Source organism: Monodelphis domestica, chromosome 4 (assembly GCF_027887165.1).
Source record: "Monodelphis domestica isolate mMonDom1 chromosome 4, mMonDom1.pri, whole genome shotgun sequence".
NCBI lineage: Eukaryota > Metazoa > Chordata > Mammalia > Didelphimorphia > Didelphidae > Monodelphis > Monodelphis domestica.
The window spans coordinates 294,948,665-294,976,281 of record NC_077230.1 but is presented as its reverse complement, the minus strand read 5'-3'; the positions used below and the strand labels follow the sequence as shown (position 1 = coordinate 294,976,281).

The 27,617-nt window shown below is 37.1% G+C and overlaps 2 protein-coding genes across 5 annotated transcripts in view; both read left to right on the top strand.

The window, feature by feature from the left end:
- The first annotated feature begins 398 nt into the window (after nucleotides 1-398).
- On the top strand, nucleotides 399-13,547 carry LOC100024495 (complement C1q and tumor necrosis factor-related protein 9A). Of its 2 annotated transcripts, XM_007495222.3 has the most exons (5): nucleotides 399-896; nucleotides 2,402-2,451; nucleotides 7,667-7,847; nucleotides 10,007-10,069; nucleotides 12,057-13,547. In XM_007495222.3, exons 3-5 carry the CDS (start codon nucleotides 7,682-7,684, stop codon nucleotides 12,824-12,826), a joined length of 999 nt encoding a protein of 332 aa, XP_007495284.1. In that variant the 5' UTR covers nucleotides 399-896; nucleotides 2,402-2,451; nucleotides 7,667-7,681; the 3' UTR covers nucleotides 12,827-13,547. The 2 variants fall into 2 exon arrangements, with proteins under 2 accessions (XP_007495284.1, XP_007495286.1); XM_007495224.2 differs by lacking the exon at nucleotides 2,402-2,451 and having other exon boundaries at nucleotides 401-896.
- A 3,067-nt stretch (nucleotides 13,548-16,614) lies between these two features.
- MIPEP (mitochondrial intermediate peptidase) overlaps nucleotides 16,615-27,617 on the top strand; it is a 189,192-nt gene continuing 178,189 nt past the window's right edge. For all 3 annotated transcript variants that reach the window (XR_008911377.1, XM_056794692.1, XM_001375696.4), the window contains exons 1-3: nucleotides 16,615-16,951; nucleotides 21,941-22,114; nucleotides 24,487-24,575. Coding sequence is in view for 2 of the 3 variants with exons in the window: in XM_056794692.1 (XP_056650670.1) it covers nucleotides 16,760-16,951; nucleotides 21,941-22,114; nucleotides 24,487-24,575 (455 nt within the window). In the remaining variant the exon portion in view is untranslated. The remainder of the gene's footprint in view (nucleotides 16,952-21,940; nucleotides 22,115-24,486; nucleotides 24,576-27,617) is intronic.

The window sequence follows — 27,617 nt, the reverse complement described above, 5'->3', positions numbered from 1 at the left end:
ACCATATTCCAGCTGCTGTGCTAAGTGCTGGGGATACAAAGAGGCAAAACCAGCTCTTTCCAAAAGAGTTCACACTCTGATGCAAGAAATGACAAACGTATAACTAATTAGATACATACAGGATAATACAGAGTAGAAGGAAGGTGATCTGAAAGCAAAAGGCATTAGCAATTGGGGAGGGCCAGGAAAGGCCTTTTGCAGAAAGTGATATTTGAGGACAGCTAGGTGGCATAGCAAATGGAGTACCCAGGAGAAAGTGGGTTCAAATCTAGCTTCAGACACTTCCTAGCTGTGTGATGTTGGGCAAGTCACTTAATTCCATTTGCCTAGCCCTTGCCCTTCTGTCTTAGACTTGTTACTAGGACAGAAGGTAGAAGTTTTTTAAAAAGTGATACTTGAACTGGGTCTTGAAGGAGGCCACAGAATTTAAGAGGAATAGGTGAGAAGGTAGAGGGGACACCTAGTGCAAAGACATGGGGACATGAGTTGTGTGTGAAGAACAGTAAGCAGGCTAAGGTAACTAAAAGTTTTTAGAGATGGGAAAAAAAAAAGAGTAGGAGTCAGCCTGGAACAGAAAGCTTCAAAAGGTATTTTTGAACTCTCTCAGTGCCTTCCTCTTCATTTCATTTGAGTTTTTCTCATCTAAGTACTAGAGCTTTAAGCAGGAAAAAAAAAAAGATACTCCAAACTTGAAATCTTACCTGATTTGAGCTCTGTCCCTGATTTTTGATGCTTTTACAAGATATCCTGTACTTATTCTGTTCCCTCCCCTTCCTGGTAGTATTTTCACGAGGGAATTTAGATGACGGGAAGCCTTGCTTGTAGTTGGCTTGATTACAGATTCCTCAGTACAGACACCTGAGGACATACATATAGCCTGGGACACTGGGTTTCAGGTAAGTGTAGGGAGAGGGGAGGGTTTCTTTTCAAGTCAATTTTAATTTTGTCACTTGTGTCTGGGCCCCAAAGACCATGAGGATTTGCAGAGTATTTGGCTTCTTTCTACAAGGCTGTGGAAGGGATGAAAGTTGTAGCTGAAAGTGTCCTGGAACCATATCTGGGGAAGGAGAGAAGTCAGGAACCTAGAGGTAGGAAGGCTTGTTAGTCTTTAGTCAGAACTCTGCTCCAGGTAAGTGGAAAAAAGGGATAAAATGAAGCTAAAACATTCTGTAGCAAACCCATTAAATCAATATGTTTATATTAAGCTACACAGTAAAATGTGCATGTTGACATTCATGGATGCATATTCATTTCCAAGCTACATTAAAACCCTGGCTACAAATATGTAAAATAATGTGTAAGAAATGGGAATATAATTTATTATAGGGCCAGGGCCTGTGTTTCATTGATATTCTGCTAAAGTAGGTGAGAATATTTTCTGCAGTTAATAGTCTCAGAGTTTCCCAGGACAGAGATATTAAGTGATTTGTGCAGGGTCACACAGTCAGTAAGTATCTATCAGAGGTGGGTCTTGAACCCAAGTCTCCTGGTTTAGAGGCTGGCTTTCTGTTTACTATACCATATTGCCTCACTAGAATAACCCTACCTTCTCAAAGAAGTTTTTCTCAATCCTCTTTAATGCTAGTGTCTTCCCTCTGATTATCTCTAATATATCCTATGTGTAGCTTACGTGTACATAGTTATTTGAATGTTTTCTCCTCGTTAGACTTGTAACTCTTTAAGAGCAGGAATTTGCCTTTCTTTGTAGTTCTAACACTTAGCTCAGGTCCTGGGATATAGTGAATGCTTAAAAATACTTGTTGACTTGATGAGCAACTTCTTATTGTTTATTCATTTCTAATATTTGCAGCTATTGGAAGAGCTATAGTCCTAAAGAAAGGAAGCAACTCCCTTCAGTGAACTAGGAATGTGATCAATGAGGTCTGTCCCCAGAAAAGGGGGACATTTGAAAACCCTAATCCCAAGACCTAACATGAAGGAGAGAGTTGCTCAGAAGTTTAGTAAAGGATCAGATGAGTCAATGCCAGAGACAACATAACAAGATTAAATAATTCTCAATTTGGGAGAGATGAGATCAGCAACATTTCCTGGCCCAGTCTACCATTTCTGGTGTCTCCATCCCAGATTGTCATGAGTAGGAGACCGTCACAGAAAAAGGTTTATGTTTTTTAGGAAACTTCTTTAAATCTCTGCATTCCTGGTACCACCTACTCAACAATCACCTCCATATTCTCTTGAAAGTACTGGATTTATTTTTAGAAACTTATGCTTATTCTGCTTTTCTGTCATATGGGTAAGCATCTAGGGGTCAGTAACTGTGCTCTCCTAAATATGCCCTCCAATAATGTGCACTCAATAGACACTTGTTAATGTAAATGACCATTTGTCAATCAGCCTTCCTCATCAATCTCTGTTAACACTTCTGATTTCTTTGTGCTAGCAGAGGCATTTTCCAGGATTGGACTATGAAACCAGTCTTGTCTTCTTCCAGTAAGTACCCCAGAGTGGGAGAGATACAATTAGAAGCCTCAATGAAGAAAGTGCTAGGGTTCATAGAGAAGACAAAAGGTTGTATTGGCCCTAATGTCCCCTAAGGCTCTTGTGGAGGACAGTGAAAAAAGATTTAGCATCCTCAATTTACAGAACGTATATATACTTTCCAAGATGATCTTGTGTGAGAACATAACACTTTATCAAATATATGTTCTTTGACCAAGTCTTCTTACCACTTGTACCTCAACTTCTTTAGTTAGATGTGAGAGATATTAGGAGGAAGCTTAATTCACAAGGATATATGGGTCACTGGAGGTAAGCAACAGTAGTAAAACACAAAAGGAACTGTGTAGGTGCATAGATTATATTTGTGTTAGTCATTATGTTGGCTGTTAGTAGATTTTTTTTGGCTGAGGAATAAGATGACTCTGATTTGGGGAATCCTTACTATTAATATAAATTTTAAAATGTCTCCTATTTAAAAAAATTTTTAGAAGGAAAAAGTTAAGATTCACCAAGGTTGATAGACAGATGATTTTTTAGAGGGTGCTGTCACTTTGAGTTAAGAAACAGAGTCTGATATGAATCATACATGAAATTTGGCTCTAAGAAACTAGCCCAATTTCCTGACTGGCAAATGAGTATGTGGTTTCAATGGGAAACATCTGTATTTCCTTTAAAAAAAAAAAGGAAAAATATAACCTTGAGTCAAGATCATGGGACTATTTGCATTTGATTGGTGCCTGTGATGATTAGCTGTTTCCACAAGGTGGAGCTTGAATCCCTTTCCAAGCCATTGATTCAGAAAAAAAAAATGATAAAATCATATTTAGAGTAGGAAGAGATTTTCAAAGTCATCAAGCCCCACTCTATCACCTACACACACACACACACACACACACACACACACACTCTCACACACACACAGGTACACATGTAGATATAGATAGTTTTCTCTTATATCATCTCCATCAAAAATGACCTCTAGAATATCCTAACTCAATATGACTAAATCAAAGTTCCATCTTTTTCTCTAAACATCTCCCCTTCTTCCTGATTTTCCCATTTCTATCAGGGGCACCACCATACTTTCCAATGAACTAGGTTTGAAACCTTGGAATCATCTTCAGTTATAAGGTATCCTTCAACTTCCACTTTTGAACAGTTGCTATGATACTTCTACCACATCTCCCATACCAATATCCTCCCCAGTCATGTGGCCTCCAATATGATCTCACCTAGACCATTATAATAACCTAGTAATTTATGTCCTTGCCTCCAATATCTCCGCTCTCCATCCATCCTTTACACAGATAACAACTTGATATTACTAAAGCACAATTCTGACATATCATTCCCTTGCTCAAGAAGTTTGAGCAGTTCTCTCTTGAGTTTGTGATAAAATATAAACTTTATTTAGCATCTAGAGCCTTTCTCAATCTGACTACCACATGTCTTTCTAGATTGATTATTCTTCTATATCTGTTCTAGCCCAAATGGCCTTCTCGTTCTTTATACAAATCACTTCATCCTCTGCTTCTGTGTCTTCTTGGTACTCTACATCTTCTCCTTAAGCCTGGAATGTTCTCTTTCCTCCCTTCTGATTCTCAACATTTTTCACTCAGCTCCTGCAAGTGGCCTTCCCCTTTCCCCTCTCCACTGTCACTGTCCATAGCCCCAATTTACTTTGTATGTTTTGTGGGAATTGTAGAAATTTAGTGAACTACTCTGACTCCATTTTATGCCTCCATTCTAGATCTAGCTCAATTCCCTTTCTATTCAGTTATGGATCTAATCCAATTTTTGCTTTGTGAGAAAACTTCAATTATGAGAATTGTGAGAAAACTTTATTGCATTATTTGAACCTAGTCATATGTGTCTGGGAAGCTGGACCACTTCTGCCTATTCTTTGAAACCCTTAACTACGGATCTAAGTTATGCTGATCAGAAACTCAATCAAATGATGCAATGAGTTTCCTTACAATTAGACATCTCAAGCATACAACTTATCTGAAAACTGGCCCCATTACTATTTCCTTGTTCCTTTTAATATAGACACTTGGTCAGGGGACAGCTCTTTTTCTGATTTCAGGAAATTATCCCTAGTCACTCTTCCCCTTACAACTAGGAAAGCCCCTAATCTTTTCTCCAACTAGAAAGCAGATTACAAATACTGTATCCTGGTTTATATCCTGTTTGTTGTTCTCTTTTAATGAATAAGAATCTACCTCCTCTATACCTGGGATCTAATGCCAAGCTGAGGAGGTCTGGTCCTGATTGGTTATGCCAATGGCATATATTGATTAATAAATTGAGATGCTCAGAAGCTCAAACCTTTGTTTCCCAAGTCATTTCAATCAATCCATCACCATAGTATTTTATATTTATTTCTCTGCATATATGTTATACCGATACATCTTGAATGTGTAAGTTTCTTGTAGGCAGGAATAGTTTTCTTTTTGTCTTTGTACTGGTTAGTATAGTACCTGATTACAAAGTAGTTTCATAATAAATGCTTTTTGGGTTGAATTGAATTCCTTTTCTCTTTTGCTCCTCATTCTCTTTTTTTCTCCCAGATTCTATACCTTTGTTTCTGTGTATGTTTCTGATGTGTGTGTACCTCTGCCTATTTCTGTATATATCTCTGGGTCTCTGTGTGAGTGTGTGTTTCTCTTGCTCTTGCTGGCTCTCCAGCTCTATCTCTATCTCTTTCTGTATCTGGTTCTGGCTCTTACTCTTATCTCACACATATACATAACCCTGTTCCTAGTAGGCTGAAAAACAATCTTTTAAACTAGTGTGTTGAAGTGCTAACAGTTGATAGTGGCTATGTGCTACCCCTCCAGGTAAAGCAGCATAATTGTGATGGAAAGAACTCTGCGCTTGGAGTCAGGAGAGTCTGAATCCTTGGTTTAGACTCTACCTCTAAAAATCACTAGATCTGTGTCCTTGGCAAAGTCATTTAACTTCTCTAAGTCTGTTTTCTTTGTGTAAAATAGGGATAGCAATCCCTATTGTTACATCATGGATCCCTACCCCCTATATTAGGAAATATTATTCTTCTCTACCAAAGTCCCACTCTGAGGGCTCATCTATTTGGTGGTTTCCTTGAACTTTAGAATGCTATGACAATGCAGTGCCAGCTCTGATGAGTCCTACCATACTAAGACTTTTGAGTGACATCCCACCACCAGACTATGTCTCTTACCTTAGCACCCTTATAGCTAAGTAGCTATGCAGAACTTTATCACCAGTAAACTGTTCACTAGGTGATAAAACCTTTGAAGATGGCATGGATAGTGTTGTTATATAAGGGGTAAATGAGATTATGTATGTAATGATCACCTTGTAAACTTTTAAACACTATATAAATGCTATCTATTGTCATTAAAATGGGAGACTTCTAGAGAAACAAAGCAATTACTTTAATATAAGGGTTTGTAACCAGGAGTCTGGGAACTTATTTTTTTAACCATTGTGATAAACAAATTATATTGAAATAGTTTCTTTTTAAATCCTATGTATTTTATTTTTATGTAGTTCAAAGTATCATTATGAAAGAGGGTCCATAGGTTTCATTGGATTGTCAAAGGGGTCCATGACACAAAATAACTGAAGAAGTTCTATGTTAGTATTAATGGCAACTGAAGGAGAGGGGTTTTGTTTTCTGGATTGGGGAGCTTCCTCTGTTGTCATGGCAAGCCAACCATGAAGACACATTCTTTCCACTGAGGACAAACTCATCTCAGTTCAAAAGGGAGCTAGCTGTCAAGATAATTTTAGGGCTGTGGCTTAAAATCTAGATTTAATTGGTCACTGCAGAAAATCCCAAATAAAATACCCAAGTAAGTCTGGAAATTTATGCTAATTTAATTAATATAGAAGGAAGGAATTTAAGGAGAAGGAGGGAAGAGAATATAGTATTTCTCCTGTCTGGCCTGTGCCAGGGGGAGTTTTAAAATCTCCGCCTCTAGGTCTCTGAAGAAGATTAGAGGCTTCTAAGAGGATAAAGTTGGAAAGTAAAGGAGGAAAACTCAGCCAGAACTCACCGCCGAATTAGACAATAGCTTGTAGCCATGCTAAGATGCCGAAAGGCCCAGCGTGCTCCTATCAGCCAACTCTCTGCTGTAAAAGGTCCCGGAGAGAGGAAATGAGCCAATATACCTTTCACCCTTATGTCCCCTCCTCTAAATGTCCACTCTTTTAGAGTTTTCATCTTCTTTGATTAAATCATATCTTTAGAGTTACTTAACACTTCTTTGTTAAGTTCACCTTTTGTGAGTTGCTTAACTTTTTGTGATTAATTTAACATTTATAGTGTAAAAATTAAATTATATTTCTAATAATAAAAATATATTGTTTATGAGGTTATTAAGGATCATTAGAAATCAAGGAAATAAAGAAAATACAAAATAAAAACCCATCTGCCCATGTCTGATTAACCCATTTAAATCCCCATGCTTAGCTTACTTCTTATACTTGCTATATCATTGCAATGGAAGAGAAAAAGATGTGGGAGGCTTTACTGCCAGTTAAATACCAATTGTGATTTCACCTATGTGGGGACTCAGGTGAGATTATAGGGAATTCTGGGAAATACCAAGGACTTCTGGGGATTGAAGTCTAGGGTTCAAAATCTCAATTTTTACAATAGTTAACACCTTTTTGTATTAAGATCTTAAAATAGACTTAACTTAAAGTTCTAGCTTCACTATAAGGTAAGAGTTAAGTACCTTCATTGTTCAATCAGGATATTACAACTTTATCTTCCCCTAAAGTATGGTCTAAGTAGGGTGAAATAATTTAGAGTCCCCAAGACATTCCTGATTTTGTTAAACTAAGTATCTTCATTGTTACAATCAGGAAATAGCTAAATCCAATCTTCACAGAGCCTCCCTCCCCCCTTTTTTCTTTTAACCCTTACCTTTCATTTTAGTTCCAAGACAGAGGAGAAGTAAGGGATAGGCAATGGGGGCTACGTGCCCAGGGTCATACAGCTAGGAAGATCTGAGGACAAATCCCAGGACCTTCCTTCTCTAGACCTGGCTTCCAATCTACTGAGCCACCTAGCTGTCCCTGGGAGGTCACAAAATCAGACATGAGCTCTATGGGCCATTTAAAAACCATCTGTTGAGTAAGAAGACTAAAGGCTAGAATTTTGATCATGGAGTATAGGTTTTTCTCTCTATGTTATTGTGTTTGGCTCTTTTAGATTACACCTGAAGCTATGAGAATCTGGTGGGTCCTACTGGTGGCTGGAGTCAGCACAGAAGACCTAGTCTCACAGGGCAGCTGTGGGCAAGGGCATCCTGGTATCCCTGGTAGTCCTGGGCATAATGGCTTACCTGGAAGGGATGGTCGAGATGGAGCAAAGGGTGACAAAGGGGACCCAGGTATCCTATTAGCTCTGATAGCTCTACTTCCCAGGAACACAAGACTGCAGGCCTCCTATGAAGCCTACCACAATGGGAGGGATGGGTCAATCTAATTAGTTCTTACCTTGCCTGTGTTTCACTTTTGGTTCAATACTACTTAGACCCCTTATCTTCTCTCTGCTTTTAAAAATGAGGGAATGGAGAATGCAATATTCACTTTCCAGAATGGGTAGTCATGTGATAGCTCCATTGCTTTTGTCTGTTTGCTTTTTATGAAAAAAAAAAACAAACATGTGGCCCCTCTTGCTGACATGGGCCATAAAAATGTAATTATTATAATCCATTGTAAGCAACTTGATTCTGAAATGAAGGTCCTGGGTGCCCTTTGAGAACCTTCATACAAAGCACCCATGAAACCTGGGATTGTAAATATCAGATGTTCTCCCCCAAAGTGGACCTAATAATCACCTATATCATTAATCTGGCTCATCTTTCCCCATGTAGGTGACACCGGAAACTATCAGTAAATGGCACTTCTGTAAAGATTGGCCACTAACTAGTGGCCACTAACTCCTTGCACTCAGGATCATAAGACATTAAATTTAGACTAATTTTTATTTAGCATAGTAATACCGAAAGGATTCCCTCTTCAGGCCCCAGTAAGGTAATCTCCCTCTTTTCTTTCTGTTGAGTCTCTTTTTTCCTAAAGGAACTTGTACAATTCTGACTCGGGTGCCCCACCTCAGAAGGAGGACAAACCCTCCCCCTAGGACATGCACAATATTTGTGACTTTGAGTAGTGCCCCAGTTAGGGCTCCATTGAAGGCAAGCACCAGGTTTGATTCTTTACACTAAGGTGCTATGTATAACCACTGATACTTAGCTGGCACTGCTCTAGTTCTTTGCCACAGAAGCCACTTTCCCACCATCATTCCACTGTTTCAATGTAACTGTGTAACTGTGACTCTACCTCTCACAGTTGCTAGTGGTTAATACTTCTAAGTTGTTCTGTATCTGTGGCTTGTTATACTGTTGCCTTCAGTTTGGTCTTGTTATTCCAGTTTATTCTTTTTTTTTTTTAACCCTTACCTTCTGTCTTAGAATCAATACTGCTTATTGGTTCCAAGGCAGAAGAGTGGTAAGGGATAGGCAATGAGAGTAAAGTGACTTGCCCAGGGTCACACAGCTAGGGAGTGTCTGAGGCCAGGATGTCCCATCTCTAGACCTGGGTCTTTATCTACTGAGTCACCTAGCTGTCCTTCCAGTTTGTGTGTATTTCCTCTTCATTAAAGTATTATGGTTAACCCAAAATGAAATAGCCAGGACCAATATTTCCCTGATCTATTAGAAATGTTTATTTCTATCACAATGGTGAAGTCATTTCCTCATACTTAAAGATTCTTCTAGAATTCTTTCTTCCATTTATAGTGCCTTCAAATCCATGATGTATCTAAAGTCCAAAAACAGGCAAATAGATGTCCCCCTTCACTAATATGCAGGGCTGGTGGAAATGGAAGGGAAATGAGGGAAATACTTTGTTTTCAGTAATCTGACTACTTACATATAAGGTGACCGTAATACTGCCATGGTTCCCAAGAAAAGCTTATTTCCCATGGTGCCAGTAGTCTAACCACTGTATACTGTATGAAGACCACACACATTTGCTACTCTTTTTTTTGCTATTCCATGGATTCTACGTTGATGGCTTTTGGGAAAATTCTCTCATGACCTTCATAGTTGTTTTATTTGTACATAGCACAAATAGCCTTAACTAGAAGCATCTGGATCACTCAATGGATAGAATAGAGATGGTAGGTCCTAGGTTCAAATCTTACCTCAGACACTTCCTAACTGTGTGACCCTGGGCAAGTCACTTAACCCCAAATTCCTAGCCCTTACTGTTCTTCTGCCTTGGGACCAATACTTACTATTGATCCTAAGAAGGTAAGAGTTGTTTTTTTTTTTAATAGCCCTGATTACTTTCCATATTTCTACATTTAGATTTCTGAAATAAATATTAGAACATGACTAGATTGAGGGATAACTGGATCCATTTATACAAAATATGGATCTATAGTGACATCTTTAAGAAAAGGTCAGTGATTAGTTCTAATGTTAAATTCTATTCAAGAGACTAACTCATTCCTAAAGTTATGTGCCTTTTCTCCCTCATATAGGTGAAATAGGACTTCCTGGGAACCCAGGGAGAGATGGCCTAACTGGAGAAAAAGGAGAACGAGGTCAGAAAATTGTTTTTGCGAATATAGACTCTCAATCAATCAATATTATGCATTTAGCACAATGCCTGGAACATAGTAGGCTCTTATAAATAGTTATAAGCTATTGATTGACTTTTAGGTGCCTACTATTATATACAACTACATTGTGACAGCACTTGGGGAATTCAAAGCACTTTGGAACAGTCTAATTTAATATGTGTGCCAGATGGCTTCTCTTTTCTGCTTAAAGGAATATATCTTCTTTAAAATCAATGCAATTTAAAAGTCCAATGTGTGGAGAAGGAAAAAGTTGTGATTTAATCACAGTCATGTCACTAATTTACTTTGCCCATCTGGAAAAAGAGGATAAACAGGAATTAAAAACATTTTCTGTGTAGTTTTGGTTAATTGCTTTCATGCTAATTGGTATGGCTAACATATTTCCTTAAATCTATATTGCATCAGGTAGAAATTCTGCAGGTAGGAGGCACAGTGGATAGAGAGCTGGTCTTGGAGTCAAAAAGACTCTTCCTCAGTTCAAATCTGGTTTCAGATGCTTACTAGCTACATGACCCTGAGCAAGTCTCTTAGTTATGTTTGCCTCATTTTCCTCATATATAAAATGTCAGACAAGGAAATTGTAAAATACTCCAAAACTTTGCCAAGAAAACCCCAAATAGGGTCATGAAGAATTGTAAATGACTGAACAACAAGAGAGATTGCACTTAAATTTATCTCTTCCATCAAGAACCAGCTCGATCCTACCTCCTTCATCAAGTTTTCCTAAAATATTTTGTCTGGATCTCTTTTGTCCCTCACAATACTCTTTTTATCATACTTATTTGTCTATAATATATCAATATATTGGTTTATTAGCTCCTTAATGATAGGAATTGTATCATTTTTCATCTTTATATAGTAATTCTCCCAGCCTCTCACCCTAAACCCTTAAATTCTGAATTCAAATTGGCTCAATCTGAAAATAAAGGCCTCTCAAAATGGAATTTCTTTCCCTCTCTTTTTTCCTCGATTCTCCCCTGAGGAATCTCCAGAATAGCTTAGATATTGCCCATGTTTAGGTTTAACTAAATGTAAGTTAAAAGGTCCCTTAATTTTGTACAAACACTCAAGGTATTACATGTATATGTAGTAGGATAACTATTATTTTACCCCTCAGAAAATATATAAGGTGAAAAGCATTCACATGTGTCCATGAAGAAAACTAAAGCATATTTAAGGCACTCAATTGATTCTCAGGCATCCTTAAATAGAATAGAAAAGATTTAAGATATTCATAATAGTCTATAAAAGCTCCTGATAAGGGAGCTGAACTTGGGGTTACCATTATAGCAACCTTTTTACATTCCTCTGAATCTCTAGCTTTCCAGCAGAGTACTACACAATCCTCCCTCAAGCCTTATTATGCTCCTTGTATTTTAGACTCCCCCTTCAAGGAGGCCAACAGACTTTTTTTTTTAATTGGTCTTGCACTGCTTAAATTATTGATTGTAATAGTGAAAGTAGCAAAGTCCAGTTCTCGTCCCACTTCTTGACACTAACTTTCTTTTCTAGATGAAGAAGCCATTTTCTAAAGTGTTCTTTCTCTAAGAGACAACACAGCTCAGGAAATCTCCTTTTCTCTTTAGAGGATATGATCTCAGTTTTCCAAAGACAATCCAATCTTCTGTCAAAGGCAATTCTTTCTGTTCAGCTCTAGGCCTAAAGAGTTTATATGTTACTTTAAGATTTATAAAACACTTTCTTCCTAGTTGGTGAGGTGACTACTACTCCCATTTTACAGATGAGGAAATTGATGTTATAAAAGATTATATGGCTCATTGAATAGTATTATAGCTACTAAGTGTCAGAGATGGAAATGAATGCATGTCTAGTCCCAAATTCTGTGCTCTTCCTGTGCCATAGCTACTTCAAAGTAGAAAAATAAAGACTCTTTAAAAAACTAATGTTTCTCAAATAATCCTACTTTGTTTTTTCTTTCTCTATTTAGGAGCAGATGGAAAAGTTGAAGCAAAAGGGAACAAAGGTGAACAAGGGCAGAGAGGATGGCCTGGAAAATATGGACCAAAAGGATTTATTGGTCCCATGGGAGACAAAGGTCATAAAGGAGAGATTGGGCTTCAAGGACGAAAGGGAACTAAGGGTGACGTGGGTCCAACTGGGCCAAAAGGAATAAAGGGTGAAGTTGGACCTCCTGGAGATATTGGCTTGCTTGGCCCTGTTGGTCCGATTGGAATGCCAGGCCCTAAAGGAGATATTGGTCCCATGGGGCCAATAGGTGAGCCAGGAGTCCAAGGAATAAGGGGCTGGAAAGGGGACCGGGGAGAAAAGGGGAAAACTGGTGATCCCCCCATCTCACCAAAAAGTGCTTTTACTGTGGGTCTTACTGTGTTTACCAAATTCCCCTCTTCAAATTTGCCCATTAAGTTTGATAAAATCTTTTATAACAAACAGAATCATTATAATTCAACTAATGGAAAATTCACTTGCCATTTTGATGGAATATATTACTTCACTTACCACATCACTGTTTTCTCCAGAAACATTAATGTATCTTTAGTTAAAAATGGGGTCAAAGTGCTACACACTAAAGATGGCTATCATGGTAATGAGGACCAGGCATCTGGGGGCATAATCCTTGAGTTGAAGCTTGGAGATGAGGTGTGGATGCAAGTGACTGGAGGAGACAAGTTTAATGGCTTGTTTGCTGATGCAGATGATGATACAACATTCACAGGTTTCCTTCTATTTAGAGATTAGTCAACTAGAAAAGTCCACACTCAATCATTTTTATATGATATTATTTACTTTGGGGTTAACTCAATCATTTTTATATGATGTTATTTACTTTGGGGTTAACACTCACTGATTTTATCTTACAATCTACATTTTAAAAAAATTGTTTTATCAATGTCTTTTGATGTAGACATCAGTGTTCCCAACTTTTCTCTACTTGCTGAACTTCCCTTATATTTAAAAAGCAATCAAACAAAATAAATGCAATAACCACATGTGAGAGTACATGCAACATTCTGCATTTCTGCCTCCCCCATTTCTACTTAGAAGGGAAATGTGGATCTCAGAAATCTGTTATCAGGGCAAGATTGCTTATTATAATTATTCAAAGTTGGTCTTTCACTGTTTTTTGTTGTTGTTGTTTATATTATTGCATTCAATGTACATGTTGTTCTCCTGGTTCTCCCTCCATTCATATACATATTCCCAAGCTTTTCTGAATTCCTAATATTTCATTGTCTCATAACACAATAGTGTTCCATTATGTTTATATGCCATAATTTTTTCAGAGCCATTACTTGAACTATAGGTACCTTCTTTGTTTCCAGCTTTTTGGGTGCACACTATTATTGTTTGTAATTGGCATGAATATGTATGAAAAAGGAAAACTAGGAAGCTAATTCTTAGCAATGGTCATAACTGCTAATTACTCTTTTCCTAAGAATAAATTTAGAATCTTACACAATTGTTGTCTACTGTCATTTATTTAATGAATCTCCTTATTGTCATTTTCTGAACTTTCACCAATTTTGCTCATGGTGTTTTACTTTTCTTTTAAATATAAGGAGGGAAAGTATGGTATATATATGAATATATGTGCATATGTATAAATATATGTATTTATATTCGCTCCTGATTTCTTAACAGAGAAGGAATGACCTAAGTGATATTTCCCAAAACTTGACACTCTCTTCCTACCAGAAACAAATAGATAATAAACCCATTTATCTAAGTCTATAGCAAACAGAAATCAGTGTAGTTCAGGGAGAGATGATGAGGGCTTGTGTGAAGAGAGAGAAGGACAACATAAATAAATGATGCATGGCCAAAGAAATCACACACAATTTGGCAATGAATTGGATATGTGGGATGAGGGAAGTGATGAGTCAGGCAAAACTCAGAGGTATAATACCTCTGAACTAGAAAGCTACTGTTCACATGAGCTGCTGACTGAAGCTGGAGAAAAATCACAAAACCATTCTGACTAGTTCCACAACAGATATATATTACATAATCTCAACCAGGCACTCACTGCAACAAAGCAATCCTTTTATAACTCCATAATGGATTCACTCTCCCACTTTTCAGAGACTTTTCCAAACCTTTTCATCCCTCCTTCAACTTCCTAGGGTTTCTCTCTATCCTCTCATCTGAAAACCTTGCTTCATGTTTTGCTGAGAAAATTAAGGCCATTCTCTGAGAACTCCCTCCTCTCCTCATTTTGCATCACCCAGATGCTTTATGCCACTCTTTTTTTCTTCACTCATGTCTCATGAAGTGGCCCTTTTCCTTATAAAGTTAAATCTCTCAACATGCACAACTATTCCCATTCCATCCTGTCTTCTCCAGCACATTTACTCTTCTATTATCCTCACTCACACTAATCTTCAGTATCTAACAATCTACAGAATTCTTCCCTACTACCTCTAAATGTGCCTTTGTCTTCTCCCTCAAAAAACCTTCAGTTTATCTGACCATCCTAGCTAGCTATCATCTTTTATTCTCCCATTTGTAGCTCAAGGACTTGTAAAGACTACAATTGATGTCTCCACTTTCTTTCCTCTTACTCTCTTCTTAAGTCTTTATATAGTCTGGTTTCTGACCTCTTCATTCATCTGAAATTTCCCTATTTAAAGTTATCAGTGATTTTTTAAAGGCTGAATCTAATGGCTTTTTCTCAATATTTATTTATTTTTGCCCTCTTTCAGCCAGTCAATGAAAATTTATTAAGTGCTTATAATACCAGATACTATGAGAACTGGGCTCATACAAATTTAAAAAATGGGCTCTGACCCCAAGGAGCTTACCAATAATAGGGAAAGAAAATACACAAAAGGAAAATGGAAAGGTGAGGGAAGGAGATTATAGAGAATTTCAAAGAAATCCAAAAGCAGTGCAGATGTTGGAAAATGGAGAGAAGGTTGTTATGGGCCCACTCCTTAAGTGGAGGTTTTAGAGCTCAAGGCTCTGCCCTCTCCTCAAAGTCTAATCTTATCTCTGTCTTATGGCTTTCTCAGCTTCCTACAGGATCCAGATGAAATCCTACTTTTTTCAAGAAGCCTTTCTGGATCCCCCTTAATGATAATTCCTTCTTTTTAAAATAATTTGCAATTCATCTTTTATGTATATGTATATTTATCTTGTTTTTACATATTTGTTTGGATGTTGTGTGAGCTCTTGAGAGCCAGGACTTTTTTGTTGTTCTTTCTTTGTATTTTTAGTGCTTTACATAGTACCTGTTTCATAATAGTAGACACTTAATAAATGCTTATTGATTAACTTACTGATTTCCTCAACAGAAATAAGGATTTTCTGAGAGGGAAGATATGGGGAGAGGAAGGAGAGGAAGAAAATAAGTTCTCTTTTGGACATGTTGAATTTGAAATGCCTATGAGACATCCAATTCAAATTGCCCTACTGATAGTTGGAATTGCAGGAAAGACTAGTAATAGATATATAGAAATAGCTACTGATGATAGACCTAATTGATGATCTAATTAAAATCTATTGATGATAGAAATTTGAATAGAAATGAATCAAACCTGTGAGAGTTCATAAGAGCATAAAGTGAGAGAGAGTGTAGAGGGAAAAGAGAGCCCAGGACAGAACTTTGGAGAACACCACAGTACTAAGAAGACATTTGAGCCAGGAAAGGAGATTGAGGAGCAATTTCCCTCAGAAAGGTGAGGGAAAAAGGAGAGAAGAGTTTCCCGAAAATTCATAAAGGAGAGTTACTAGAAGGAGAGAGTAGTCAACAATGTTCAGTGCTGCAGATAGGTCAAGAAGGATAAGAACTATGAAAAGACTGTCAGATTTGGTAATTAAGACACAATTGGTAGCTTTTTTCTTTTCTCCTTTTTTTAAATATCCAAATTCTCTCCCTTCCTCCAGATTCTCCCCCATCCATTGAGAAGGCAAGCAGTGATACTTATACATGTGGTCATTCAAAACAGATTTTGAAATTAATCATCTTGTTAAAAAAAGCAAGAAAAAACCCCAATATCCTTCCCTCTGCATTAAGTTCGTGAATTTTCTCTCATGAGGCCTTTGAAATTTTCTTGGATCATGGTATTGATTAGAATAGTTAAATCTTTCTCATTGATCACTGGGGAGATCAGTGTGATGAAGTTGGAAGCCAGATTGCAAAGGTTCGAAAAGTGATTAGTGCAAACAACTTTTTCATGGAGTTTGGCTGAGAAAGGGAAGACAGAGGAGGGTCTCGAGATGGGTTTTTAAGAATGGGGGAAATTTATTTGGGCTTGTTTGAAGGCAGTACAAAAGGCACTCTTTCCAAACTGTTATCATTTCGCAAATCATTTACTCGGAATTCGGAGTCTTGATATGAGCTGGTGACCTATTCTACACAGCTGTGACCTATCCTGAGTGTAAAGGAAAAGAAACGAAGCGTTTCTAGTCGGTTTCTAACTCCCGCTACGGGGGTAACGGGTCAGGCAGGAGCAGGGAAGGGTTGTGGCCCTGGCGGTGGAAAAGGCATTGTTCTCTGCTTACGTGCTGACGTCACTCACTGAGTCGTAACTCACTCCGGAGGCGGAAGTGGGTGGTGGTGGCGGCGTGCGTCCCGGAGCACGTGGGGCTGCTGTCTGGGAGACGTAGAGCTACCGGCAGAGCTGGAGGCGCGGGGCTGGAGAAACCTCAGATCGCTCCTAGGGCCTCGCTATGTTGAGGGCTGGGAGGTTGTGGGGCCTAAGCCCTGGTGTCGCGCCGGCAACTCTGCGACTGCTGCGAGAGAAACGAGGCGGCGCCAGCCTCCGCGGGGCTCGCCGGGTTAGCACCAGCTGGTCACCGGTCGGAGCCGCCTTCAATGTCAAAGCGCAGCCCCAGCGTTTAGAGCTGTTCGGCGAGCGCCGGGTGAGCGGCTCTCTGGCCAGGGTGCCTGAGGGGCGGCGTGGGAAGAGCGCCCCATGGGGTGTCGGGACACAAATTTACGGCCCGGCTCTGCGGCTGAGTAGCTGTGTGATTGTGGGCAAGTCGCCTCCGTTCTGGGGATCTTAGTTTTCTCATCTGCAAAGTGGGGACACTTGTGACCTTTAAAGCCCATTGTACTTCTAAATCTGCTTTTAGGGTCAACCTGGCCCACCCTGACTGAGAGCTGTGCAGGTATGGCTGGAGTAATGGGAGCCCCCTGCGTTCTTGGTTTGGGCAACCACATCTTTGCAAACTTCTAACGTTTTTTCACGAGACCTCCTTGCTAGTCCAGATGTTAAGCCCATTAAGTATGGAAAATTGGGAGCACTCTTCAGTGCTTCCGAAGTTAGAAAGTCACTATTTGGTGATTTTCTTGGAGAGGGAGAACTCGGGACTTAGCATCTGGCTTCATGAGCCAGATTGCATTTATTGACTAGAGGTGAAGTAACACAAAAACTGAAGAACAGTAACTTTGTATTATATTGTTACAAAGCATGATCTTCACAATGTGCTCTGTGAGGCCCTCAGTATGTGTATCATTTTCTAGATAAGGAATCCGAGGTGATATTCTCAGTGTCACATAACTGGCAAGTGCCCTGTTGAAGCCAGGATACTATTCCAGGTCCTCTTACCTCAAACTCAAGTTCATTGAGGCTGGGGAGGAAGGAGAAGGTATTGAATGAGATAACATGTAAAACGCTTTGCAAACCTGAACACTAAATGCCAATTATTAGTGTTAAAAAGTACTTCCATAGGTCAATTGATCAGACTTACTGAAACATGAAACCCCTCTACAACTTTTCCAGTAAATGAAGCTATGTTGTCCCAATTGTTTATTTCATGCTTTAGATAATATATAATTATATACCATAGAGTGGTAGTATTCCCCCAGGAGATATTTGCTACAAAAAATGAGATTTGTTGACACCTCAAATCTTCAGCCAACTCACACTCAGACATTTCCTAAAAGAAAAAAGATTTGATATTAACTTTATTTTATATTCCTTTATCTTAATCATGTAATTTAGAGTTGCAAAGAGCCTTAGCAATCATTTAGTCCAAACTAGGTTTCAGATGCCAGAGGAGAATTTAAGTAGAAACTGTCCAGACAGCAGTAATTCTGTACTATGATTTTAGAAGAGGATAGGACTTGAAAAAGAAAATAAGTTTGTGGTAGTCAAATACTTAAGTGTCATAGTTGAAACAGTAAAAGTTAAAATCCCTAATTAAGCAACACATTTATTAAGCATCCTTTATATACTAGGCCTTGGGAATATAAACATAGAAGGAGATAGGCACTACCCTTAGTATACATCCTATTATATGCAAAATGAATACAAAGTAATTTTGGGATGGGGGAGACATTAAGAACTGAGTGAATCAGGAAAGTTACTCTTTTTTTTTTTTAAACCCTTACCTTCAATACTGTGTATTAGCTCCAAGGCAGAAGAGTGGTAAGGGCTAGGCAATGGGGGTCAAGTGACTTGCCGAGGATCATACAGCTGGGAAGTGTCTGAGGCCAGATTTGAACCTAGGATCTCTCATCTCTAGGCCTGGCTCTCAATGCACTAAGCTACCCAGCTGCCTTCAGGAAAGGACTCTTGAAGGAAGCAGTAAATGAGTTAAATGAGGAATTCTAAGAGTTCAAGAGATAGAGATAAGAGCACTTCAGGCTTGGAGACAGTTTATTCAAAGAATGGGAGATGAAATATCACCAATAGGGAACAGCAAGTAGTCCAATTTAGTTGGTGCTTAGTTCACATGAAAAGGGAGTGAAATTTTAAAGGACTTTTACAAATATTTTCTCCCAAGTATAGAACGTTATAGGGGATGCTCAGGGAATGCCTATATTTTTCTTGTGATTTCTTTTTCATTATGAATAGATCATCTCACGCCATCTTCTACTGACGTCCTATCTTGCTGCCTCATATTGATGCTATGGAGCTTACTTTGAGGGATTCTTGAAGGCTGCTGGTCACTTGTCAGAGTTTTGGCAGATCTTAAGTTTGAATATGGGCCTAGTGAGACCATAAGTTAAATAAGCCCACCTCAGGTGCAAAGAATGTCTTCAGCTATAGGCTGGCTTCTAGTTTTTGAACTGTTTTAACTACTAGTATTTTATAAATTATATCTGCTATAGTGAAGAAGGTTATATGGTTTGGAGTAGGAAGGGTCCTCACAAAAAATGAAATCATGGCCTTTAATTTGGAAGTAAGTTTCTTAAGTCCTCCTTGGTTGAGACTCAAAGATTAAATTAGCATAGAATTGATTTAAATCAAATGTAATGCACTGGTTAATGCAAAATTTGGTTGCTGAAAAAACATTCTTATTAAATATTGTAAACTTCATATACTTTTCTGAAATACATTGCCAAAAAAATTATTTTGCTTTTGCATTTATCTACAGATTTTCTTCCATGTTCAGATCTACTTTTATCATCAGTTGCCCTCTAATTACCATGTTAAACCTTTTAAATTTTTAAAGTCTATGAAGATTTGATTCTAGACATACCAATTTGTGGAGACATAGCAACTCTATTTGACCTGACAGATGGATGGATTCAGATTTTATAAGTATAGGAACTTCTTATACTAATGCAGACTTCTGCAAACTCCTTTGAGCTTCATTCAGAGAAACTTTTTTATGTGTTTTCCCATTAGCCCTTTATTGAGATCTGCATGATTCAGTGGACTCTTAACTGTGCTTTTGTTAAATATTGTCTCTGGATAAAGCCCTGCTAATGTTTCCTTATATGACCCTAGCGTCTGGAACTCTGTGCCAACTTTAGTGCAAGCTCCAGTACATCCTAGCTAGAAGGATGGAGGAATGCATATATGGGTCTGGGATCAGCCAGAATGTTTTCCTGAGGATCAGCTAGTACAGAGAGGATCCTTACAGCCTCCATGTAAGATGATTAGTTTTGTCTAAAGCAACACTCAAAAGACCATCTACCCAATTTTGCAAGGGTTGTAAAGTGTGCTGGAGGGAGGACAAACTTGGAACTAACCATCTTTTCGGTGCTTTCATATTTTTAAATGAAGAGTCTGCTGTGTGTAGAACATTGCTAGACATTGGGAAAGGTACAAAATTTAGATAAGTCAAAGACCTTCCCCTCATGAATAGTATAGACTAAAGCAGAATTTCTTTTTTATTTAAAATTTTAATTTTCCCAATTACATATAACAAAAGTCTTTTACATATATTTTTTGTAATTACATACAAGACATTTTTCAAAATTTGAAATATCCAAATTGTCTTTCTTCCATCCCTCTTCCTTCCCTGAGATGGTAAGCAATTTGATTTAGCTTATACATGTATGATCTTGCAAAACATATTTCAATGTGGTCATAGTGTGAGAGAATATTCATATAAAACCAAAAATAAAAACACAAGTAAATTGAAATAGAATTCTTTGATCTGCATACTTCTGCCAGTTCTTTCTCTGGAGGTGAATAGCATTCTTTGTAGTGCAGGGGGTCTTAACTTGGAGTTCATAAACTTGTTTTTAAAAAAATTGTTTTGATAACTTTATTTTATTACAATTGATTTCTTTGTAATTCTATGTATTTAATTTACATATTTAAAACATTCTTTGAAGAAGTCCATAGTTTTCAGACAGTGTGCACTCTGACAAAAAAGGGTTAAGAACTCTGATACAGAGGAAATACAAAGAGATAATTATAATGCATGGTGTTCCTTAATAAAATGCATTAAATAATTTTAAGACAAAGTATTATGTGATTAAAGCTGAACATTATTTTTGAAGAGAATGGGTTCTTTCATCATTCTAAATTTACAAATAATCCTTTGGGAACACTCCCTCTGGTATTTTAGTCTGATTGGGTCAAGTCATCTAGCCTTTGAATGTCAGCTTTCTCTTAGGTAGTGGGCAAAAAAATATAATACTTACCTTGCTGGGTTGTAGTGAGTTTAAGTGAGATAATATCATATGAGAGACATTGTAACTAACAGTAAAGTAATTTATAAATGCAAGCAATTAAAAAAAAAACCAAACAAACCTCTTACCTTCCTTTTTAGACTCAAGGGCTGAGGAATGGGTGTTAAATGACTTGTACAGGGTCACACAGCTGGGAAGTGTTTGAGGCTAGATTTGAATCTATGATCTTCCATCTCTAGGCTTTACTATCAACCCACTACACTACCCAGCTGCCCCTAAATGCAAGCAATTTTAAAGATCATAATTATTACTAAAAATGTTATCCATGATTAGTTACTATTTATTAAGTACAATTTTCAAACTTTAAAAAAGTTTTTAGTTTATAAAACTTGTAGAAGCAAAGATTACATGAACATACTATATTGCTATTTTTCAGAAGAGAAAGAACAGGGAAGGGAAGAGGAACAGACTTGTTTTGTTTGGTCTTTGGGGGTAGAACTAAGAGCAATGAGTGCATGCTGTAGAATCACATTTAGTCTCAGTATAAGGAAAATCTGACTCATACTACTTAAAAGTGCAGTGGGCCACATTGTGTATTAGTAGATTCCCTATCACATAATGGTATAATACTCATTGGGAATCTTGTAGAGTGGTTTTCTATTCAGGTATGCTTTAGAATACATGACATCTGAGGTGAGATTCTATGAACTGGGATACCTGAGAAAACTAATTGTTTGAAGGTTAGCATAAAGGAGCTAAGTAGTCACAAGGAGATTCAAAGAATCCAATTTAACTATTAAAATCTCATTTTTTAATTACAAAAAATACAGATTGATCTAACTTGGGTAGAATGAGGCAAGCAAGGGTGTTTTTTAGCCTAAAGCATTTTGATAATTGAGTTGTGTAGATGATAGTGATTATTATAAAGTATGAGATAAAACAACTGAAAATAGGATTGCCTTTGGAAACTGAATAATGTAAAGATTTACTTTTCATATTTTGATCATAAATTGAAAATATTTTTTGAATTTTAGGGTCTGTTTGGTGTCCCAGAGCTAAGTTCTCCTGAAGGATTTCATGTTGCACAAGAAAAAGCTTTAAGACAAACTGAGTTCCTTGTTGAGCGTGCATGTGCTATACCACCTGGACCACAAACTGTGTGTATCTTTGATCAGCTGTCAGATGCCTTATGCAAAGTAGCAGATTTGGTAAGATTTATTTTAAGACTTAAAACTTTTCTATTTAATGATGAGCAATATTTTAATTTAAGCCATATTTGTAATTAATCTTCCTTCTCTAAAAAATTGTATTTGAGGAAAGAAAAGAGTAGATTCTTAGATAGTATCCCTAAAAGAATGTTTGACAATTGTCATGTAGCTATTAATAATGTAAAAAAGAACCCTGGTATTTACTGGTTTAAGGGAATTTGGTATTCCACATTGAAATTTACAAAACTCATTAGAAAGTCATATTTTCATCACAGAAAGATCATGCATTGTATAAATGTATCTGTTGTTATGGGTGGGAAAGGATACCCTTGGGGTTCGGGAAGGATACCTTTTGCAAGCATGCAAGACTCCAAAACCTAGCTTAAAAACAAAAAAGAGATTTATTAATTTAGAAAGTAATGTTGAGAGTGGCCAGGAGGATAGCAAGGTGGAACAGCAAGATGGGGAGCAGTTCCTTGGGAGGAGAGCATGAAAGGAAAGGCTGTTTCCCCCCCTCCCCCCCCAAGGACATCAGTTCTGAGGTTTTTATGCCTTTTTACAACAGATTCTATGCCCTGGTGGGGACATGACTTAGAGTGGTAAGCCCTCAGGCATTTGGTGGAGTGAGATGGTAGTCTGACTGGGGTCTGCCTGGAGGCATAAAGATTCATCTCTTTGTCCATCTTAAATCTAGAGGACAAAAGAAGATAAACATCTCAGGACCCTGGGTGGGGTCATTGGGTGTTTCTAAGTTCAGAGTCAGGAGGAGGCAAAACCAGGGAGTTTCCCTGATAATGGTTCGCCTGGGTCATCTGCCACATGGTTCCTTTATATAGAAAATTTCCTTGCTATCTTTAAAATAAGATTCCATTTATAAAAACTATTGACTTTCATGCAACTCTTTAGCGTCATCTTTATAATACTTATATAGATTTTTGAAAGAATAAATGAGTAAACATTTATGTTGTGTTAGAATGAATTTTTATAATCAAATTGACATTTTTTTGAAATTAGCCTTTTCTAATATAGACACACAAACCTTCTATACTTCATTAGTAGTATTCTGGTTTATAATTTTTCCATTAGAACCAAAAAATATAATTGGCTCTTAATTATACATATTTATGGAGGGAAGATTAGGCATACAAGTCCAAAATGATGGATCATTTAAGATTACCTATATTTGTTCTTGGACTATATTGATTTTTTTCAGTTATTTGAATGTTGTGGATATATCTAATGTAAGTATTTACCTCTTCTAAATAGCATAGCCCTTCTCAAATATTTTGAGTATCTGACATAGGAGAGCTTCAAAAGTTGTGTAGCCTCCCCATTGTATTTGCTTGTTAGCTCTTCTTTCTACATATGAAAATAAAGTTAATTAACATGACCATATACACTTCAAGCCTCCTGGGTTTGGGAAAATATTTAAATAATTTTTTAAAAAGGTCTCCTGCTAATAAATTAAATTAAAATAGATTGTAAGCTCTTTGGGGGCAGGGAAATTATTTTTGACTACCTGTATGTGGAATAAGTTTTATTAAATGAATACTCCATAGTATCAGTGAAAATGTTCCTTCTCCTAACTTGCGTATGTTAGTAAAAACTTGAAAGCAAATATTACTTACTTTAAAATTCTCTGGAAATAATAAAGAGTTGACAGCATTGACATTTGGTAGAGAAATTGCAGTCTGAGGTTTGCTTCCTACTCATGACCCTTACCTATTTTTCTATGCTATTTAGAACATTTTCCTAACTTTGCCCAGCTGTTTGCTTTCATTTTATTGTTTTGTAACCCATTTTGGTTTAGAAGTAGAGATTTAGCTATGTGACTAAAAGTCCTTTGTTGAAAGATCTGAGGTGTTGTAGGAGAAGGTACATAACCATACTATCAATATGAAATTTCTTAGGTTTTAGTGTTATTACAAATACTAATGCTTCACTAGGTTATTCTTTGGGGCCAAATTAATAGGAGTAAATTAGTGAAGGAAAATATACATAAGCAGAAAGGGAAAAAATGGAAATGGAATTAATATTTTTAGATAATTGTCTTAATTTTTTAAAACAATTATTTTTTAAAAATCTGAATTTTTTTTTTCCTTTGGAGTTTCTTTTTGAAGGAATAAGATTTTTCCAAATTGTGTCTGAAAATATTTTCTTTGGAGCACAGAATGCTTGCTTTTAGCCTTTGCCAAATCAATTTAGGAAAAAAAAAACCACTATCACTAATAGAAATAAATAGATTAAGCCAAATAGAAGATGTAAGCTGCTGGATAATACATTTTAAGATATACATTTTTACTTATTTTTTAATCTTGGAAAGCTATTTTCTGTCACATCCTTTTTTGGTTTTTCTTTTTCCCTTATATTAGGCTGATTTTGTGAAAATTGCTCATCCTGACCCTGCATACAGAGAAGCAGCAGAAGAAGCCTGCAGAAATATTGGTACCATGGTAGAAAAGTATGTTTTATTCATATCTGTAACAATATTGGGCTGTATGATCTCATGAAATCCTATTGGGGAAGATTTTTTCTTTTAATTTTTTAGTGTTTGTGTTACCAACCAAAGCACTGGATCTTGCATTTAAAGATGTGTGTTATGTTTTTATTCCAGAAAAATGATGAATTTGGGTTGCAAGGTTGTTTTTTGTTATATAAAATGTATCAATAAAACATGACAAATAGAAGTCTAAATTTCCAGAGCCTGGAAGCAGCTACTTTGACCTGTAATGTGTGTACAGTTTTGACTTGTGAAATGGCATGTTTAGTGTCCCTAAAGTCTGTGTATTAGGAGGAGTGTTACAATTTTGGGGAAAATTTCTCTGGTAGGGCTGATTAAGAATGAAGGGTACATGGGAATTATTGGTCTCTATTTAGATGGCTGGTAAACCACAATACCAAGAAGTGGATTTATTTACAGTTACTTTAAAACTAGTTTAAATGCTTTTAAAATCATTGTGCCAACCCCCAGGTACCTTTTAACTTCACTTATAATATAGAATACTGTTATTACTAAAAACTTAACATTATTCTGAATTACAAATTACCCTTCATTTGGTAACTTAAGGTTTATACAGTGCCTTCCTCATAGTAACCATGTGATTTTAGTTAATAAAAGTGAAACAAAAAAATACTTATTAAGCACCTGTGTGAAAGACTTCATGCTAGGACCTGGGATCACAAAGTTTAAAACAATCCCTGCCATCAAGAAGCTTACATTCTGTTGGAATAAAAGTCTCCACTCCTGTCCTTTGTGAACTTGCTTTCAGAGACCATGACAGGCAAATTTTTAGAACTTGCATAGAGACACCTGCATTATTTAAGTGAATGAGAGGAGTGTGCTAGTTAACAAATATTAGTAGCTGAAACCTTCCATTTAAAATGTAGCTTGAAGATGACTCTGGGTTTTTGAAGGCTGTGGTAGCAAGGTATTAGCCCTAAAAGGCAGTGCCTAAGTAAAAAGTTAAATAGTTCAGACTAAGAAATTGGGTATGGTCAAAGGATTAGCCTATCTAGTGTTACAAGGGAATCACTTTAAAAGACTGATATATATTAATTTAAGGTCGCCCAGGAATCAGCTATGTAATTCCTAAATGAAAAACTCAAGTCAGCCGTCAGCCTTTTTTGGAGTTTAATTACAATAGGAGCAAGAAAGGAATTAGAGATATATATATAGAGAGAGAAAGGGGAGAGAAGGGAATAGGGCTTAAATACCCCTTCTGTTTAGGCTGGGCCAAAAGGCCCAAGCCCTTAGATAGCTGGGGCAAAGAAAAGAGATCAGTCCCTATTACTCACGTGTCCAAAATGGAGAAACAGTCTCAGAGGCCCCCACCTTCAGCTTCCTTCAGAGCAAGCTTCCTCAGAGCCCAGGAACCACACCGCTCAAAAAACTCAACCACCTCTCCTCGAGTCTCCAGACCCTCCTATCTTTAAGGAAACCATCCAAGTTGCCTCCCCTCAGTCCTCACATCTACCAATCACTCTTCATCAATTTCCCTGTCAATGGAGGCTCTCGCTTAACCCAGGACCGCCCAGAGGTTTCTGGCTTTTGCACATGTCTGTTGAAGGTCATATTTTTCAAATGATTAAATCTTTACTCCTTTGTTACAGCCCTTTCTAAATCCTGTTAACTTGAGTATGGTAGAGATTGGAATAATTAAATTTTGATCTAGGCTGCAGCCCTTACTCAATCCTATTAGGACTGAATAGGGTGGAGATTTATTCCAAGTATCTCCATTGTATCAATTCTAAAATCAATCAAGACTCAAAGAAATTCCTGTTCTACGCTTAAGCATAGGTCAAAGTCCTTTCCATTGTTCAGCAAAGGGTTTCTGTCCTAAAGTAATCTTAAGAAGGGAAGAGAAGGAACCTCCCATGCCAATGGGGTTCCCATTCCAATAGACTATCAGTAAGAAATTTTCCAAGTATGAAATATCCCAATGGTGAAATTACCAACATTTATAAGTCTAAGGAAATTTGAGGTTTACACTAGTTAAGGGAGGCTCATTTCCAATGGGTTGGTTACTAGTTGATTTAAATTTTGGCTACAGTAATTCATAAAACCACAAAAGGCAAATAAGAGGGACAATGTATCATTGAATATAATAAACTGATAAAAGAATAAGCCTATTGAAGTAGTTGAATGTGACTTGTATATAGGCATGTATTAACCAATGTGAAGGCAGGGATTGTTCACATTTGACATATGAGGAAATTGAGGCTCAAGTAAAATGATTTATCCAAGGCCATTAAGCTAGTAAGTGAAAGAGTTGGGATTCAAATTTTGTCTTCTACTTCCAAATCCACCTTATAGCATACTATAGGTATTGCCAAATAGTCACTAAAGTTACAGTGTGAGGTTGGGGATCATTACTTTATATTAAAAAAGGAAGACTTCTTGGATATGGTGAAATTTAGGATCTGCTTTTTGCCTTTATTGTCCTTGATAACCGATTATTCTTTATCATTACTATTACCTTGTGTAATGAAATGCTTAGCAGTTTTCATTTGATTGATCTAAATTTTAGTTTTTATTTAGCATTGTGACTTAACCTTTCCTCTAGTTTCATCTGAATGGCGGTGTAAAACTTCCTTCATGAAATTTTTATAATTAATGAAATATATGTGCAGCAGACTCTAAAGAGATTTTATTTTCCATCAATAAAAAGACCTCACTTCTACTTAACAACTATCTATAAATTTATTATGAATTTTTTTTTTGTGCTGAGATCTTAGCTAAATTCAAACTGAAGAAACATCATCACAAATTTGTTCATTGAAATTTTTCCTAAGACAAAAATCAAATATTCACCTTTACTTCTACCTGCATGACACTGCAAATCATTTAATTTGCTCAGATTTCTGGGCCTCACTTTTCTCATCTCCAAAACAAGGAGGTTGGACTAGATGACCGTTTCTACCTGCAGATTTAGGTCCTTTTCATCTCTAAATATGATTTATAACTTTTGTTCATTCATCATGTATGATAGGTAATGTTCTTTGT